The sequence below is a fragment of the Podarcis cretensis genome, assembly GCF_951804945.1.
Source record: "Podarcis cretensis genome assembly, chromosome: 2".
Lineage (NCBI taxonomy): Eukaryota > Metazoa > Chordata > Lepidosauria > Squamata > Lacertidae > Podarcis > Podarcis cretensis.
In genome coordinates, this window is record NC_137171.1 from 6192234 (window position 1) to 6209244 (window position 17011).

The 17011-nt window shown below is 45.9% G+C and overlaps 1 protein-coding gene across 7 annotated transcripts in view; it reads left to right on the top strand.

The window, feature by feature from the left end:
- The window catches only part of FMNL3 (formin like 3), a 103316-nt gene that overhangs the window by 57528 nt on the left and 28777 nt on the right, over positions 1-17011 (top strand). For 6 of the 7 annotated variants that reach the window (XR_013836082.1, XM_079966666.1, XM_079966669.1 and 3 more), the window contains exons 5-11: positions 1102-1185; positions 3154-3306; positions 5767-5875; positions 6726-6802; positions 10330-10423; positions 11664-11738; positions 13647-13757. Coding sequence is in view for 6 of the 7 variants with exons in the window: in XM_079966666.1 (XP_079822792.1) it covers positions 1102-1185; positions 3154-3306; positions 5767-5875; positions 6726-6802; positions 10330-10423; positions 11664-11738; positions 13647-13757 (703 nt within the window). In the remaining variant the exon portion in view is untranslated. The remainder of the gene's footprint in view (positions 1-1101; positions 1186-3153; positions 3307-5766; positions 5876-6725; positions 6803-10329; positions 10424-11663; positions 11739-13646; positions 13758-17011) is intronic. The other variant, XM_079966671.1, reaches the window with a different exon arrangement.

A 17011-nucleotide genomic window follows, 5' to 3' on the forward strand; every position in this document is an offset into this window, starting at 1 on the left:
TTCCTTTACATGAAGGTATGAATATGATGCCACTCTGCATCAAGGGATCGGACTGAACCAGGTGGACTATGAAATAAAGGAATACAGTATAGGAGTGTGTGTGTGGTTGTGTATCTGTGGCTTTGTTTCTCTCTCTGTGTAGGTGTGCCAACTCTGGAATATGAAGGAGGTTTGTTCAGGTTTTAGAAACAGCAAAACCCTCACCCTTTCTGCAGAACCTGATTAGAGCAGGTGAAAGCATCCACAACAAAGAGAGACTTTTCTTTGACACCATCTTAAACTATTTTGGAGGTGGAGGTGTTGTCTGTCTCTAGCCTTTATGAGCTTGATGCAGCTCCAAGCTTGCCTTTTTGGATCACTTCTTAAAAATAACAATAAAAACAAAGCCACTTCTTCCATAAAGCCTTTCTTCCTGGACCACCCTCACCACTTCTGCACTGTCTTTACCACCACATCCTTTCAACTCTTTTCCTTTTCAGTTTCCCCTTCTGTCTATTATCTTCCTTCAGATTTGTTCTGAGTTTACTTTGGGGCTAAGTAAGGCAGTGTGCACTGGGTTTAGTGATTTGCATGCTGATTTGTTACTGCTATTTTGATCTGTCCTGCATTCTGTGTTTTAATTGTGATATTCATAATGTTTATGGTTTTATTTTCTTTGTACGCTGCCCTGTTCAGTTTACTGGAGGGTGATCTAGAGACAGCTTTTAAATGAATACACATTCAATGGCAATTAATTAGTCAGTGTGTCTACAGTAGCATCCTCAGTCACCCATCAATGGGTCGTATTCAGTGCAGCATGAACCAAAATGTTCCATCAGCGCAAGCATTTCTGATTGAGCACAGAATGCTCTCCCCCTCCCCTCCATGTCCCCTAAATCCGTTCCAGGTCCCCCCCTTCCCCAACCCTCCAGAGCAGATTTGGGGGTGGTACTGTGGAAGGAAGGGGGAATCTCATGGCAATAACGTAATCTTTGCTAGTGCAACTATTTAAGTGAAAATCACATGATGGTATGACGGATAATGGATCACAAGTCAACTTCTGCAAGTCAACGTGAGCTGCCCTTGGGTAATAAAGCCCCGTTTTGGGTTTTTCTTTTGCAGGTGGGTGCGTGAGTTTCTCAATGACGAAAACAAAGGCCTGGATGTGCTGGTGGATTATCTCTCCTTTGCTCAGTGTGCGGTGATGTAAGTGTCTGCATTTCCTTTGAGGTGCCTCTTCATACCGCTATTGGAAGCAGTGGGACTTTGAAGGCAGGTTGCTGGGCATTGCGACTGGGGAGAGTCCTCCAAGCTTCCCATAGACTCCATGTTAGAACAGGATGCTTGGCTGGATGGACTGCTGGCCTGATCCAGAAAAAGCTCTTAGTATGTTCTTATTTGTAGACAACATCAGTCCAGAAGGATAAATAGCTACCTGGTTTTTGCTTTGTTTTGTTTTGTTTTATCAGTCTTGGGGCCTATTCATGTTCTCATTCAGAGTCCCAGGCAGGCAGAATAATGTTGTTGAATTCAACATTTTCTATCCCAGGACTCTTACTTCTGGAACATCTTTAGCTGGCAACCATCTGCTGCAATGGCTTCCCTTTTTCAACTTTTGTGATAGCCATCACCTTGGGGTATTTATTAGGGGCATAAATCTGCTTGCTAGTTGGTTAATCATCTGGCCTTTTAGTGATGAACTGGTTATGCTAAAAAATAATTCAAATATTATGGAAACCTCAGTTCAGGTGCCTTTCCGAGAAGAAGCGAGACAAATTTGCATCAGTGTCTCTGGGCAAGTTCAGGTGGCAGATGGCTGGGGTCACACTGGCACTGAAGTCACGGTACTGCTGAAAGGCCCCTCTCATTGGGCCCCACGCCACCCCTTCTGAGTGTCCCTGAGGAAGATTCTTACAGTTTGAGGCAGGCTCACATGGAAAGAGACACCTGAAGGCACTTTGATCCCAAGCCATTTAGAGGTGCAAAACAAGGGCAGGGAACCTCTTTCAACCCAAGGGCCACATTTCCTTCTGGGCAACCTTTTGAGGGCCACATGCCAGTGGTGGGGCCGGAGGCAAAAGTAAGCAGAGCAGTGAGACTCTGTACAGCAGGCTAGTTTCTGCACACATGCTTTAGCCTCTATATAGGCAAGCTAGAGGCATCACACACCCCCAGCCCGTCAAAAATACCCAGAAGAGGGTGCAAAACAGAGGGAGGATATGGCTGGAGAAGATGTGTAACCTGGAGAGAGAGATTTGGAGGACCTCATTCGCCCCCTGAATCATAAGGTCCCCACCTGTGCTGTAAAGGTTAAGGCCAGTATTTCAAACTGGGATTTTTAAATGGACCAGGAGGCCAGTGTTGTTGCTTTAAAACTCTTCACCGAGATGCAAAGAGCAGCATGGGAGCGACTTGTGAGTCAGTGCCCTGCTGAGCGTCCACTTCCCCTTTTCACAAGGGAATTGCTTTGGCAGCAACCAGCTCTGGAGGTCTATCGTAATTGTAGTATTGTAGAGATGGAGGGGACCCCAAGGGTCATCTAGTCCCACTCCCTGCAGTGCAGGAATCTTTTTGCCCAACGTGGGGTTCAAACCCACCACCCTGAAATTCAGAGTCTCATGCTTTCTGTGACTCTTTCCAGGATTCAGTGGACACAGCTCTAGTAGCTCCCAGGAAGCAAGCTGGTGTGTGCAGCACCTGCTCTAATGTAGACACCTGACTGCCAGGTGGTTCACTTCTAATGAAAAGCCAGCCTGTAGCACAGTGCAGATTGGCCTGTATGCTGTGAGCACACATCTGATGCAGTGCTAGCTTGGGAATTTGTCATAGGACAGGCCCAGCCTTAAAAGACATGTCTGCCTGCCTGCCTGCCTGCGTGTATGTATGTATGTATGTAAGTATGTATGTATATATATATATATATATGCGCCTTGTACCTGGTTTTCTTTGTGCTCAGTTCCTGCTTATGCAGGGGGAGATTTGAGCCTATGCCTTGTCGCATGCCAAGCTGCTGGGCTTGTGGCCTGTTGGGAGGAGCCCCCGTGAATCCAGAGCTTGAGCGCTCTACGCAGCTTTTGTTCTCGAACGTCTCTCTCTCTGTGTGTGTGTACGGCTGGGGGGTGTCTGTGTGTCTGTGGGCATAGGTATGGTGTGTGATCCCTCTCTGCCCTCCAGGTTTGATTTTGAGGGCCTGGAAAGTGGTGAGGATGGAGCGCTGGAAAAGCTGAAATCCTGGAGCAGGTCCATAGAGGATCTGCAGCACCCCAGCACCCTGTCTGCACCCTACGCCAACAGCCTTGCTCGCTCTGCGCGCCAGTCTGCCCTCCGGTATGTACCTCTGCCCTGCTGCGCCTTCTGGTGTGTAGCCTTCTGACCGCTGCCGTTGGTCGTAATAATAAACCCCCTCCCTGCTTTCTGCCCTCCAGGGGATGCCGTGTGCTGATCTCTTCTCCCCACTCCCATCCTTCCCCCTTGATGCTCCTCTGGCGGTAGCTGGCCATGTCTCCTCTCTGCTCCAGGCCTTCTCTTTTGCCATGCTCTGTTTGCCTGTCTTTGCTGGGTCTCCTGTTCTCTCTCTTTCTCTGTCCTTGTCACCTGGGTAAGTATTTCTGCACTGGGCTGCTGCGTGAGGAATTCTGTGCACACTCCCCGGGCTGGACGGTGGCCTAGGTGCATGAAGATGTGTGTGGGAACACAGAGGGGGCCCCTGCAGTCCACACCCAGGGCTGGTGGCCTGGTGGCAAGCAGGTGGCCAAGCGGCCAGTGGGGACAGATGATCCAAGAGCAAGGTCCAAGACTCCTGGTACTTCGCAGTCCAGAGGTTCCTGTCCTGGGAATGGACATGGCTCAAACTCCAACTTAGTCACAGGCCCATTGGCTGACTTTGGAAAAGCTCCTTCTCTCTCAGACTCTGATTCCCATCTGTAAAATGGAAAGAAAAACAGTTTTACCATGCAGGGCTATTGCTCCTGACAATTTTAACTGTATGCCTGATGATTCTTGATAATAGTAGGCATTCAGTACTTTGAGGTGGCTGGATATTCTTGTAGGTCCAGCAGAGAAATTCTGTGGTGTATTTGTTTATTATTTGTTTCATAAAAAATTACATACCACTTGATTGTAAAAACAAACGAGTACCCAACCACAACCTCAAAGCAGTTTACACATTGAGACAGCTATTGAGCAACAAGGGCTACTGAAAAATTATTATCATTTTTCTCCTTCAAAGAGTGATGGGTGGTTTGAAAGAAGTATTGCTGTTTGTGATATATACATTCATCCTGCTATTTTGTCGGGTTAAATAGGTTTGGGAGGCCTTTGTGTTTACCCAAATCCTGCAAAACATAGTTGACCAAGATAAGAAACAGAACATGTTGAAACAATGCCTTTTTTGTATCATCTCCTACTCTTTGTCTGTAGCCTAAGAAATATTAAACCAAGTTTAGAGGGTACTCCAGGGAATCAGAAGACAGGATGCCTAAATGGTACCCATGGGTTGGGTGGACTCCTTTTCTTAGTTTGGTCATCTGGTTCCCTTTCCAACTCATGTCTTTAAAAATTGGGAGCTCATGAGTTCAGACATTTTTAGTTTATCTGCATAATACCTGTGGGAACTCCATCTTGGATGAGGGTCGTGGCTGCGAAGGGATCAGTGTCTCCCCATACTGTCCTGGAGAGACATGGCAGATATATATGCTGAGCCCCAAACTCAGCCAAAGGCTCAAATCAGGCCAAACATACCATATTTTTCGCTCTATAGGACGCACCCAACCATAGGACGCACCTTGTTTTAGAGTGGGAGAACAAGAAAAAAAAATCCCTCTCTGCGCAGCACCCCTTCAGCGAAGCGGCAGGAGAAACAGAGCCCCTTCCATTTCTCCTCCCGCTTCGCTGAAGGGGTGCTGCACCTTAGCTGAAGGGGCACCTACCCTTCAGCGAAAGGAACCCGAAGCCTCTGGAGGCTTCAGGCAGCTATCTTTGAAGGCTGGAGAGCGAGAGGGGTCAGTGTGCACTGATCCCTCTCGCTCTCCAGGCTTCAGCGAAAGCAACGCGAAGCCTCCGGAGCGCAGTGGGCACGCTCCCACTGCGTTTCGGAGGCTTCGTGTTGCTATCGCTGAAGCCAAGGAGCTTGCATTCGCTCCATAAGACGCACACACATTTCCCCTTAATTTTTGGAGGGGAAAATGTGCGTCTTATAGAGCGAAAATATTGTACTTTTCCTCCTTGATCATTGAGCTTTTCGGCCCTTGTGTTCTTTCTGTGTCTCAAACACCTAGAGAGTATTCCAGATTTTTGACAAGAAACTTCTTTATTCCTTTTGGAAAACCCCATTTTAATCCCCAGTGTATTTACAATATTTTTGCTTCAAGTTTTTGGGAACTGTATAATTATTTTTTTAAGCAGCATGACTTTAATTTCTCTTTGTTTCAGCAAATAAAAGCTGAATGCCCTATCTCTTGAGGGGTGTTTGTTCATGTGTTGAAAGCTAAAACTGACAACGGTGGTCTCCTGGAACTTAGCTTTTAAGAAGATTAGCAAAACCCCTTAGTTGATCTTAGACTCCAAATGAGCGGTAGCCATTCAGCCTTTCTTTTGCCAGTGAGAAACCCACATCTTGGGCAAACCTTCTGACAGAAGCTGGTGGTTCTAATTACAGCTCTCCCTTCCTGTTCTTAGCTGCGGCCGTGACCTCATCATTGGCATGGGGCAAACATTTTTTTGAGCCTCACTGCTTTTTCTCTCTGTGTGTGTATGAGTGTGCTAAATGTAGGACTCTCTTTTTGCCAGATACACCACCCTTCCCAGCAGGAAAGCCCTGAAGAACTCACGGCTGGTTAGCCAGAAGGATGACGTCCACGTTTGCATTCTGTGCTTACGAGCCATTATGAACTACCAGGTAATGCTGGCAGAACCGTTCTATTGCCTGCCTCTAGCTAGGATCAGGGATGCCTGTTGGCTGCAAGTCTAAACCCAACATTTCATGAGTGGGGAAAACTGAATTCTACCCTAGCAGAGTAAAATAAATCAAAATGTGTGCTTGTACTTATTTATTTACATTTGTAGCCTGGCTCTATCTAAAAGGCCTGGGATGGGTTGTGGGAGTTGGAAACAAGTGCAGATGATTGGACACATAAGGCGTGTGTGTGTGTGTGTGTGTGCAATAAATCTGAGCCAAAAGAACACTTTTGAGGGGCAGGAGGGAGGCATGAACCCCTTTGTTATTGTGCAATGTGTGATATTCCTTTGAAAACACATCATTTATTTATTTTTAGTAATGCCAGTTTCCTAGATGATTTGCACTATACAGTGGTGCCTCGCAAGACGAAAAGAATCCGTTCCGCGATTCTCTTCGTCTAGCGGTTTTTTCGTCTTGCGAAGCAAGCCCATTGACGGCTTAGCGGATTAGCACTATTAGCGGTTTAGCGGTGTTTAGCGGCTTTTAGCGGCTTATCGGCTTAGCGGATAAGCGGCTTAGAAAAAGGGGGGGGAGGGAAAAAACCCCGCAGGAACTCGCAAGACATTTTCGTCTTGCGAAGCAAGCCCATAGGAAATTCGTTTTGCGAAGCACCTCCAAAACAGCTAGCGAGTTTTCCGTCTTGCGAGGCATTCGTCTTGCGGGGCACCACTGTATAATGACTCCACTCCAGGCTGTGCCTGGGCTGCTAAATCAACAGTTTCGCTGAGGTTTCACTGGTTCTTTCTACTCCTAATATGTCTATGCATTTCTTCCCCTTTTTACATGTCAGTATGGATTCAATTTGGTCATGTCTCATCCTCACGCTGTCAATGAGATTGCCCTCAGCTTGAACAATAAGAACCCCAGGTAAGGCGGCTGGGTGTTCAGGTGCACCCTGTGGAAATGTGGATAACTTACCCTCTATAGGTAGACTAATGTGGCTCTGTTTGTTCGGCTCTTAGTGTGTTTAAAAATGCCAGGTCCTGCTTGCCTTACAAGCAGCGTCAAGCCTCTTCAGCTGTCCCTTGGGCTTCTCCTACCAGTAAGGGGTTTTAGTTGTGTAATGGGACTAAGAATTTCACATCCATGGAAAACTGCTGTCCTCAAAACTCTTCACAAAGAAGTCAAGGCTGGTGTCACAGGTGCTCCCCAGCCAAAGGAAAGCACACGGCAGATAGTTAACTCTTCATTGACAAAAGTGGACGCTGAGAATAGTTTCTAGGACTCTGAATACTTACACATACCAGTCTAGCGTCTAAGCTGCTGTTCGCAGCTCTGCGCTCTACAGAGCAGCTGCAGCAACAGGGAACCACTCCCCCTTCACCTTTTTATGGATCTCCCCCCCCGCCCCCCTGGTTCTGGGAGACAGTGGTGCGGGAGCGGGTGGGGAAGCCCCCAACCTCCAGCTCTGAAGCTGTCATGGACTGGCTTGGCACAGAGGAGTGGTGGGAGTCACCAGCTGGGGAACCCCCAAGGAAACCCGCAGGGGAAGAAGGCTCAGAGCCAGGGGTTTGGTGGTGAGACAACAGAAGCTTCCTCTGCCTCTTGCCTCCTGGCAAGTAGAGGTCCCCACAAATCACTGCTCTCCCACAAATCCCTTCCCCTGGCGCACACGAGTCAGCATCCTTCTGGTCCCTGACAGCTGGAGACAGACACTTGTTCTTAAGTGAGCTGAAAGTGGCTTGAGAGAGCCATCACTTTCCACGAGGCCCTCCAGACAGATTGATATTTGTTGTTGCATGTGATTGATGCAGTACTAGTCCACCAGGGCTAGATTTATACTGGATCATCTACACATCATTCCGCCTTTTTAGATGTTCTCTGATGCTTTCCCAGTGTTATTGCCCCACACTCTTACACTGCAGTGCGACAAAAGTGGGGGCCCTCTAAGAAAGAGAACATTTGTGTTATGAAATGTTACAGGATTTCAGCAGGAAATACGGGGACATGCACTGATTGGAAAGGAAGCGGTAGAGCCACCCTTAAACGTTTGCTGGCACAAACAGTATTGAAAACAGGATCGTGTATAACTGCCCCAAGACCAACATGAGCACAAATCATAACAGATGCACAATAAAAAGGATGTCTGGAGGGGTCCGTGGTGTGTGCGTGTTTGTATGATACCATGGATCCCTCCATATATTGCCTCTGGTCAAACAAGATTTGCAGTTTTTTGAAATGCTTTACAAAATCCTGCAAAACCTGTTTAGCCAACATGGAAATGGGATGAGTTCACACGCTATTAGCAGCCATCCCTCCTTCAAACTGCCATCGGCTCTGAAAAACAAACCGAAACAATGGCCTGCCTCCAGCTAGTGAAACTGATTTTGAGCAGGTTTTAATTTGCAGAACAGATGTGCACTTGGACAACTTTCCCCTGTTTCCTCATATTGTTTGGCCTAACCGAAATCTCTGTGCACAGCCAGAAAAACTGTCTGGGCCATGTTGTTGATATAAAGTGCATTGATCATCTGCGGTTTCCAGGCCTTCCATTGCAAAGTTGCTGGTTTACATCTTGTGTTGGCTTATCACATATCCAGTCCTGGCACTATATGATGAATGGGCATTTATACAGAGGGAAGCAAGCTCATGAGCGAACCATGTCCCTGGGGGTCTTTTGGTATGCTCTGCAAAGTAATGTTTACAATATGAACTGCAAAATATAATTTATATACAATATTTCTTCTTCTTGCATAGACGTTATAAGTTTGCACTTTTTTTATTGCCTCCCCTTACCCTAACAATATTAATTCAGCATTTGAAAACACATCTCGGTTAGGAAACTCCCTGCTGGGCTCAGTCTAATGGCCAATATTGCCCAGTGTTCTGTATTTGATAGCAGCCAAGGAGACTTGGGTTGTTTTTTAAAGTCTTCACAATACTTCATCAGGATTTTAGTGTGCATTTCCCCCCCATGTACATGTTTGCATGCAATTTTGCCGAACATGCACACTTTTGCGAACAATTCCCCCTGAATACAACACATTTTTTGTATACCACTACGCCATCTCAGCTCTCCAGAAATTAGAAGAGACACCAGTTTTTTTTTACGACAGAAAGTGGCTTATGCCAAATCAGAACATTGGTGCATCTAGCTCAGTACTGCTGACACTGGCTGGCAGGTTTCGGGCAGGAGTCTTTCCTCAGTCCTACCAGGAGACACCAGGGATTGAACTTGGCACCTTCTGTGTGCAAAGTAATGGCCATTCCTCATTACATCTGGGCAAATCAAAGTCAGCCAGTGTCACCCACCTGGGCAAAGTGAGAGAGAAGGTACCTTTTAATAACTGCACCTTTTAATAATTGTGTAGAAGATGGAATTTCAGCAGGTATAGTTTGCATGAAAACCAGTGGGAAGCACTGCTTAACCAAGAAGGCAGTGGGGCCTGAGGAGCAAACCAGATACAGTGGTACCTCGGGTTAGGTACTTAATTCGTTCCGGAGGTCCATTCTTAACCTGAAACTGTTCTTAACCTGAAGCACCACTTTAGCTAGTGGGGCCTCCTGCTGCCACCGCGCTGCCGGAGCATGATTTCTGTTCTCATCCTGAAGCAAAATTCTTAACCTGAAGTACTATTTCTGGGTTAGTGGAGTCTGTAACCTGAAGTGTATGTAACCCGAGGTACCACTGTACACTGTTGTTCAGATAAAGTTCTGCAAGCTGCCCTTTAATTGGTAAGGTGAGAGATACAAAGAAAAACAAGCTCTTTTTCACTTGAAAGCTGCTGTTAAAGTGGCAGGATCATGTCAGACATGGGCGTAAAATACTTAACTGACTGACCAATTGCATCACAGATAACTCGGTTCTGACCCCCTGACATAAAGCCTGCTCCCCGTAAAATAAATCCTGGCTCTGCCCATGATGCCAGATATATGTGGAGTCACTCTGCCCCTGCATCTCTAGAGGGGAACCCTCTGTTTTACCTAGCATTAGTTGCCGCACCAATGGATGTGTTCAGCTGGAAACCAGAAATGATCAAACTGCACTAGGAGCAGGGGCAAAGCTGAACAGTCAGGGACACCTGCTGATCACAAAACCTACACCTGTGTTGCAAAACTGGAATAGACAGCGGTTTGTTGGAAGCATGGCCCCCTGACAGGAAAGCCTCAACTTTGAATGATAGGAGTAGCCAGTTTGGTACCCTGCGGGTGTTCTTGGACTTCAGTTCCCACCAGCCCCAGCCAGCATGGCCTGTGATTGGAGATGATGGGAATTGTAGTCCAATGACACCTGGTGGTTATTACGTTGGCTGCCCCTGCTGCATGCCTCTGCAACAGTTGCATCAGAGGGATGCTGTTATCATTGTGGGATATATTCTGTGTCACCAGCAAAATGACATTGGTTTTTTTTTTCTGATTGGTGGCACATCCTTGCTTCTCTCTTTTCTCTCCAGGACAAAAGCCCTGGTGTTAGAATTGCTGGCAGCTGTTTGTCTGGTGCGTGGCGGCCATGAGATCATTTTGGCTGCTTTTGAGAATTTCAAGGAGGTGAGGACTAACCTACAGCACCCTGGGGGAAATCAGCAATGGGGAACCTGCAGTTATTCTTGAGCTCCCATCAGCCCTGATCATTGGCCATGATAGCTGGGGCTGATGGGAGTTGGAGTTGCAGAAACATCAGAACGCCACAGGTTCCCCATACCTGGGAGAGACATGAAACTTGGAAGAGGAAGGGAAGGCAAGATGAGGGAAATAGATGCAGGAACATGGTAATGAACGGCTAGAGGGGTGTGCGTGGGAGTGGGGACAATTAAGTAAAAAGTTGTGCGCACAAGGACAAATGGAAAGATAGATACACAAGTTGAGGGAGGGAGGTGGAGGAAAAGTCGTGTAGCATAAATGGATAGAGTAGCATTGGCCAACCTTTGATCCCAAATCAGAGCCCATGTGTTAGTGCCACTTAGGAGCAAACTACAATACCAGCACACCTTGGTACCTGTTTACCTCTGCCTTCCTGAGCTCAGGAGTGGGCCTCTACACAGGTAGCTCCACTCCACACCATAACTGCGCTTGAAAGCCCACCAGTCCTATTTTTGGATGGCATAAACCCCTGTAGCCTTTCATTCAAGATGAAGTTGATTGAAGGCTCTTCTCTCGACACCCTCAGTGTCTGAGGTTAGACAGGTGGACACCAGGCCTCCTCACCCACATTATGGAATTCCTTCCCTACGTGTGTGAGCCTGGCATCGTCATTTAAGTGCCAAGCAAAGCCTGTCCTGTTTGCTTAGTTTTTTAATATCATCTGATCTGCCTTTTTGTGGCATCTTCTCCTCCCCACTTTTTTGTGTATTTTGTCTTAATGGATCCTGCTCTCTTAAATTATTATTATTAGCATTATTAATTGTTTTATTCTACTGTTTGCCCCCTTGAAACATCCATCAAAGGCAGGGAATTCTAAATTCAAAATTAAAATTTAAAAATAGGTGGAGCCTACATATGCAGGGTAGAAGGAGAAGGAGCCAATTCTCTCTCTGCCGAGGGATTCAAGCAGAGCTACTTGTTCCTCCTGCCCGGGCTGCTGATGTGTGGCTGGGTAAAGGAATGAATACAGGAATGTGCTTGAGAATATCGGAATGTGCATGTGAATCTGGTAGAAGGGATGAATAGCTATGTGAAGGGGTACTTACGGAGAAGTCTACAAAGACTGCATACCGGGAACAGTCTGTATCTGGCTGGCTCACCAGTACTAAAGCACCCTTAAGACCCTGCTGTGCTCTCTCCTTCTCAGGTTTGTAAAGAGCAGCACCGCTTTGAGAAGCTGATGGAGTATTTCCGTAACGAGGACAGCAATATTGACTTCATGGTAAGGAGCAAAAGCCCTGGTGCCCTGAGTTGCATAAAAGCGCGAGTCACTTTTCTGTTTATGCCAGCAGCTCCCACAATCTGATGCGAAGGGCAGATTGCGGTATATACAGTGTCTCTTAAATACAAGATTATATACATGCTGTCACTGACCGTGCTGTGGGCAAGGACACATTCCAGCCAGGCATAAACAGTCGGGCCAGTGGGGAATCTGGCCAACAGAGTGTGCCCAAGAAGAGTTCTGATATCCGGACAGAGCCGTCAGTAGCTTCTCCACTCCTGCTGTGGATAATAGATGGACCAATGTTCTTTTTTAAAAAAAACTATTTAATCATTTTTTTGATACAAACATCAACCACAAAAGACACATACAACAAAAACCTTAATAACAATAATAACACAATTTGATAATTCAGATTTGAATACACTGATATACCTATGACTACACCTTTTTTCACAATATTTCCCCACCTCTCTCTCCTCCCACTACCTTCCACCACTATCTGCCTTATCACTTAAATATTCGTTCCAGATTTCTTCATATTTATCCATTCTTATTTTGCATCAACATGGACCAATGTTCTGACGCAGTACGGGCGGCAAGCATTTTGCACAGGGGTTCCATTCCTGGCCCCTCCGCACATTGGCGGAGCACACATAAGTGCGACCCACTCCATTATACCCCTTTATGCCCCAGATCTGCCCTCTTCCAGGTCCAAAGGACCCATGTGTCAGCGATCACATGCCAATTGGACTTGCCTAAAATGATTGCCACCTGCATAACACAGTTCCCTATATTTCTAATTACCATGTTCCAACATAGAGCTGCAAAACCCCAGTATTAAAGCACACTGCACCTGCATGCTAGCCAATTGAATTTTAGGAAGCAACATAGGAAGATGCTTTACTATTGGTCCACCCCAACTGGCAGCCGCTCTCCAGAATTTTGGGCAGGGGTCTTTTCCATCACCTGACTCCTGATCCTTTTTTAAAAACTGGACATGCTGGAGACCGAACCCACGGCATGAAAAGTGAATTTCTGCCGCTGAGCTGAACTCCCTCCTCTTAATTATGCAAAGCTCCTCCCAAAAATCATGGTAGCTGAGGTGCAGGGATCTCAACCCCAGAGGCCTTCCCCATGTGTGCAGGAATTCCCATTTTACACTGTGAATTGGATTGGTAGAGTCTGCATATGGACAGCAGGTTAAGGGATACCTATCTCTGCTATGGGGTAGGGACTCTTTCCCGGCCCCCCCCATCCAATTTATGTACTGTGTCAAAGACTGTGGCAGCGCTCTTGCACACAGTCAATATATTTTTATTGATTGATTTAATACCTATTAATCAACAACAAAACAACTCCTAAATGGTTTATAGTTTACAGTGCAAGCTGCATGGTTTACAGTGCAAAACAGTAACTTGGCAGCCTATGTTCCCATCTGCCTTTCCCAAGTGCTTCCACCTAGTGGGCCATCATGTATTTTAAAGGTCTTCTGCCTATTGCCATCTATCTCTCAATGCCTTTGCAGACCTAGGTCTGGCTCTTGCCCCTTCATTCCTTCTCCTTCCCAGCAAATGGATTGATGGTGGGACTTTTCACAGGTGCATTCCCCAACTGTGGTGTCCTGGAACGTAGGCTTTTTAAACATTTGATCTTTTATCGGTGGAACATCTAGACCAGGCTTCTGCAACATGGTGTTTTCCAGATGATCTTGGACTCCCATCTCCCATCAGGCCTCAAACCAGTATGGCCAACAGCCAGTATAATGGGGTATATTTTTTAGTCCAGCAGTATCTGGAGGACAACATGTTGGGGAAGACCCTGGCACTCTAGACAAAACCACAGGGGAATGACAAATTGAAGTTGTGCGCCATAATGCCAGCTGCCCTCTCTCAATGTGTTTTTCAGGTGGCCTGTATGCAGTTCATCAACATCGTGGTGCACTCTGTTGAGGACATGAACTTCCGTGTGCACCTACAATATGAGTTCACCAAACTAGGTCTGGAAGAGTTCTTACAGGTAACACCCAGGGTCTTCACAAGCCAATCTAGGTATAGCTGATAGAACCTAGTCCCGGTCAGACTTTTTCCAAGAATAGGCCAAATGCCTGACAAAGATGGGTAATGGGGTTGTTCAGCTAGATCTGAACCTTTTATAGTTGCATGTGCTGCTGGCTCCTGCCCTTTTGGCGCCTGCATGCTCAGTTTGATATCTGCAAAGCGGCACCTACTTTAAGTAACTCTGGTGGAATTGCATCAGGACCTGGGCCTTCCTAGATTTGGGGCAATAACTTTTTCTGTTTTGACTGGTGCCCATTCTGAGAAGTCCTCTATAGTAAACTCCTGAGGCTCCACAGAGCCCACCCTCTCATCACAGAATACTTTTAAATAGTATTCGTACCATGTCTGAGATGGGACGGTGTTAGTCATGGAGGGTCTCTTGTCAAGGGCTCCAGAAACTAATGCCGGAATCATTAGCTACTGTTGCTTGGATTCAAAGTTCCCATTGTTTTTCAGTGAATAACTTGTTCCTCCTGCCAATCAAGAGATGTAATTGGTGTTTCAATTTAAAGTATTCCTCCGGCAGTCTCTGCACACCAGAGTCTCTATAGTGGTGATATCTAGTTCTAACCTGTCCCTTTAAAGATAAACATTCATGGTTGAACCAACCAGTTGCATTTTTCCTCACCAGATTTTTCCGTGACTGGGGTTGTGAGCTTAATAGTCATGTGATCTGACACATGAATCATTAAATTTTCATATTCATGTATGGTCTCTTGATCTTTGTTTAGGTCCATTGATTTTAAGTTAAACTCTACCAGGGTGTTAGAGCTAATTAATGGTTGAAATTTCTCAGAACAACTACAACTTGTGACCATATGAGTCTGGGCAGAATGGCTTGCTCAGATCCATCAGTTCACAGATTTTTCTTCATTACCTTTTTCTCCTTGTGCACAGAAGTTACCTTTTGAGGGGAACAAAATGCCCTCTAGGCTTACAGTTATGATTATTGGCACAATATTTATGCACTAACATGCAAACTAGGCTGAAATACAACAACCAATGTGATCAGTACCAAAGATCAACAAGAAAAAACAGCTGCTCATCCTTTTAGTAGAGGTGTTTTCAACTAGAGGTGAACTGTGTCCAGGCAGGACATTTGTGTGAGAGAGAGACAGATTGACAGAAAGGCAGCATAACATACTCTTATTGGAGAGTAACCTTCATTTAGAGTATCTTTTGGAGCCTTTGCTCCAAAATACAGGGTTACTCTTGTTAGCCTGTTGCAGCAAAAGCAATTAAGAGTCCAGTAGCACCTCTTCAAGACTATCAAATTTATAGTGGCATAAATGTTTGAGGTCCAGAACCCACTTCATCAGAGGCAGATAAAGATCGCCTGGAACTGAGGGTGCTTCCAGACGGGTGTTTGTTATGAGATTGTTGCTCCTTATGCATTCATGAGGAAAATCCAGGGGAAATTTGATAAGATTTTTTTTAAAAATCCGAACAGTTGTCAGTTACCTATTTGTAATATCACAACATTTTCAATATTAAGCCGCTACCTGGAAGCACCCTTATGAAATGCCTGCTTCACATTTCCTGAAAAAATTATCTGTTAAAAAACCACAGAAACTTCCCTCTTCACAAACAATATTTCCCCATCCTGAGGGAAAACACACATTTGGTTCCTTGTGCCATCTTTGAGCACTATGACTTCAGTTGGAGATGGACTGGTCTCGTTTCAGAGAGGCAGCTTGGGGCTAGGGATGGGTTTCTGCTTGTAATGTGTACATGTCTCACCATTGTCTCTGGTAAACAGGTTCTTTGGGGTTTGAATTGTTTCAAAAACCTACAGAACCTACTTGACCAAAGACAACGATGGGACTAGAAAATAAGAGAGTGATGCCTCTTTCAAGTTGTCTCCAGCTCCTCTAAAACCAACATTAACTTTTGCCTTCCTCCTCCCTTTCCCTTCGCGTTTGAGTTGCCAAGATACTTGTTTGCAGTCTGGTGGTCTGTTTATGTCTGCTGTGATGGCAGCCAATGCACTTAACAATCTCATCAGGCAAAGAGGACCCTACTGTTAGTTTAAACCTTCCAGTTAAGGGCTGTGATATACTTTGCTGTGGAATAGTCGTCGATTCCAGCAAAAGCACTCCTTAGCAAGTGACTGATGGAACCGGAAGCAAATCCTTTGCAAAGCAGTTGGGCGGGGGGCGGAATACCAAAAGAATTAAACTTTTCAAGCTCCAGCATTAAATAAATGCCTTGTTATTGAAAAGAAAGACTGGCCACCCTCACATGAAAATAAACAACAAAGCTGAACATCTTTTTAAAAGGCAAAAATAATTTCCAGTTGGGCAAGAAGTTGGGCAGAAGGCTGGTTTGGATATATAGCACCATTCCTCTCCTGATTATTAAAGATAATGGCAGGATGCAGAACAGTGGAGTTGGGTGCAAGGGCTGGGTGGAAATCCCGGTTTGATGTCAGTTTCTAGCCTTGGTTTCTGCTGAATCAAAACTTAACCCAAAACAGACATTAGGAGACCAAGTCTTGTTCTCAGAACCAAGGTCATTGCTCGTTCAAGGGAAACAGGCACCAATTCAATAACAGGAACGAAACGGCAGAATAGAGAAGCTTAGTGGTACAAAAGGACAGACCTCTTCAGAGGCACATTAAAGAACTTGGGAACTGAAGAACCATTCAGGGAAGAGTTCTAGCCATCTGGCAGGAAGGGATGGAAACACCCTTCTGAGGTGATGGCAAGGCATGGCTGTGAAGTAAGTCAGGCTTGTGCTAGTTCCAGACACTTCCAAGGGCGTAAGCGGCCCTCAGACTTAATCTCACTTACTCGTCGTTCCTCCTTTCAAGGGATCTCTGGGAATTGTAGTTCTGTGGAGAGCATCTAGGGATCTCCCAACTGCAGTTTCCAGGATTCCATAAGCCAAAGTGCTCTCCAGAGGCCTAATTAATCTTGGCATTTCGTCACATACCAACTTTGACATACCAGGGTTGACATCAGACTCACTTTATCATTGGGGCTGCCTCCAGTGCTTCCAGGTATGTACTATCAGATGAACTGGAAGCGTGGAAAACATCCTGTGGGGATGTATCATGAGATGGTCCTCACTGTTCTGTTGTAGCTTTTGGGAGAGACTCAGTACCATCACGCAGCAACCTGGAAGCTTGTTCCCTTTAAGATAATTTCCCCTTGCTTGCTGGCTTCATGCAGTTTTCTTCCTCTTGTGTTGCATTTTCGTTTCTTTCCACAG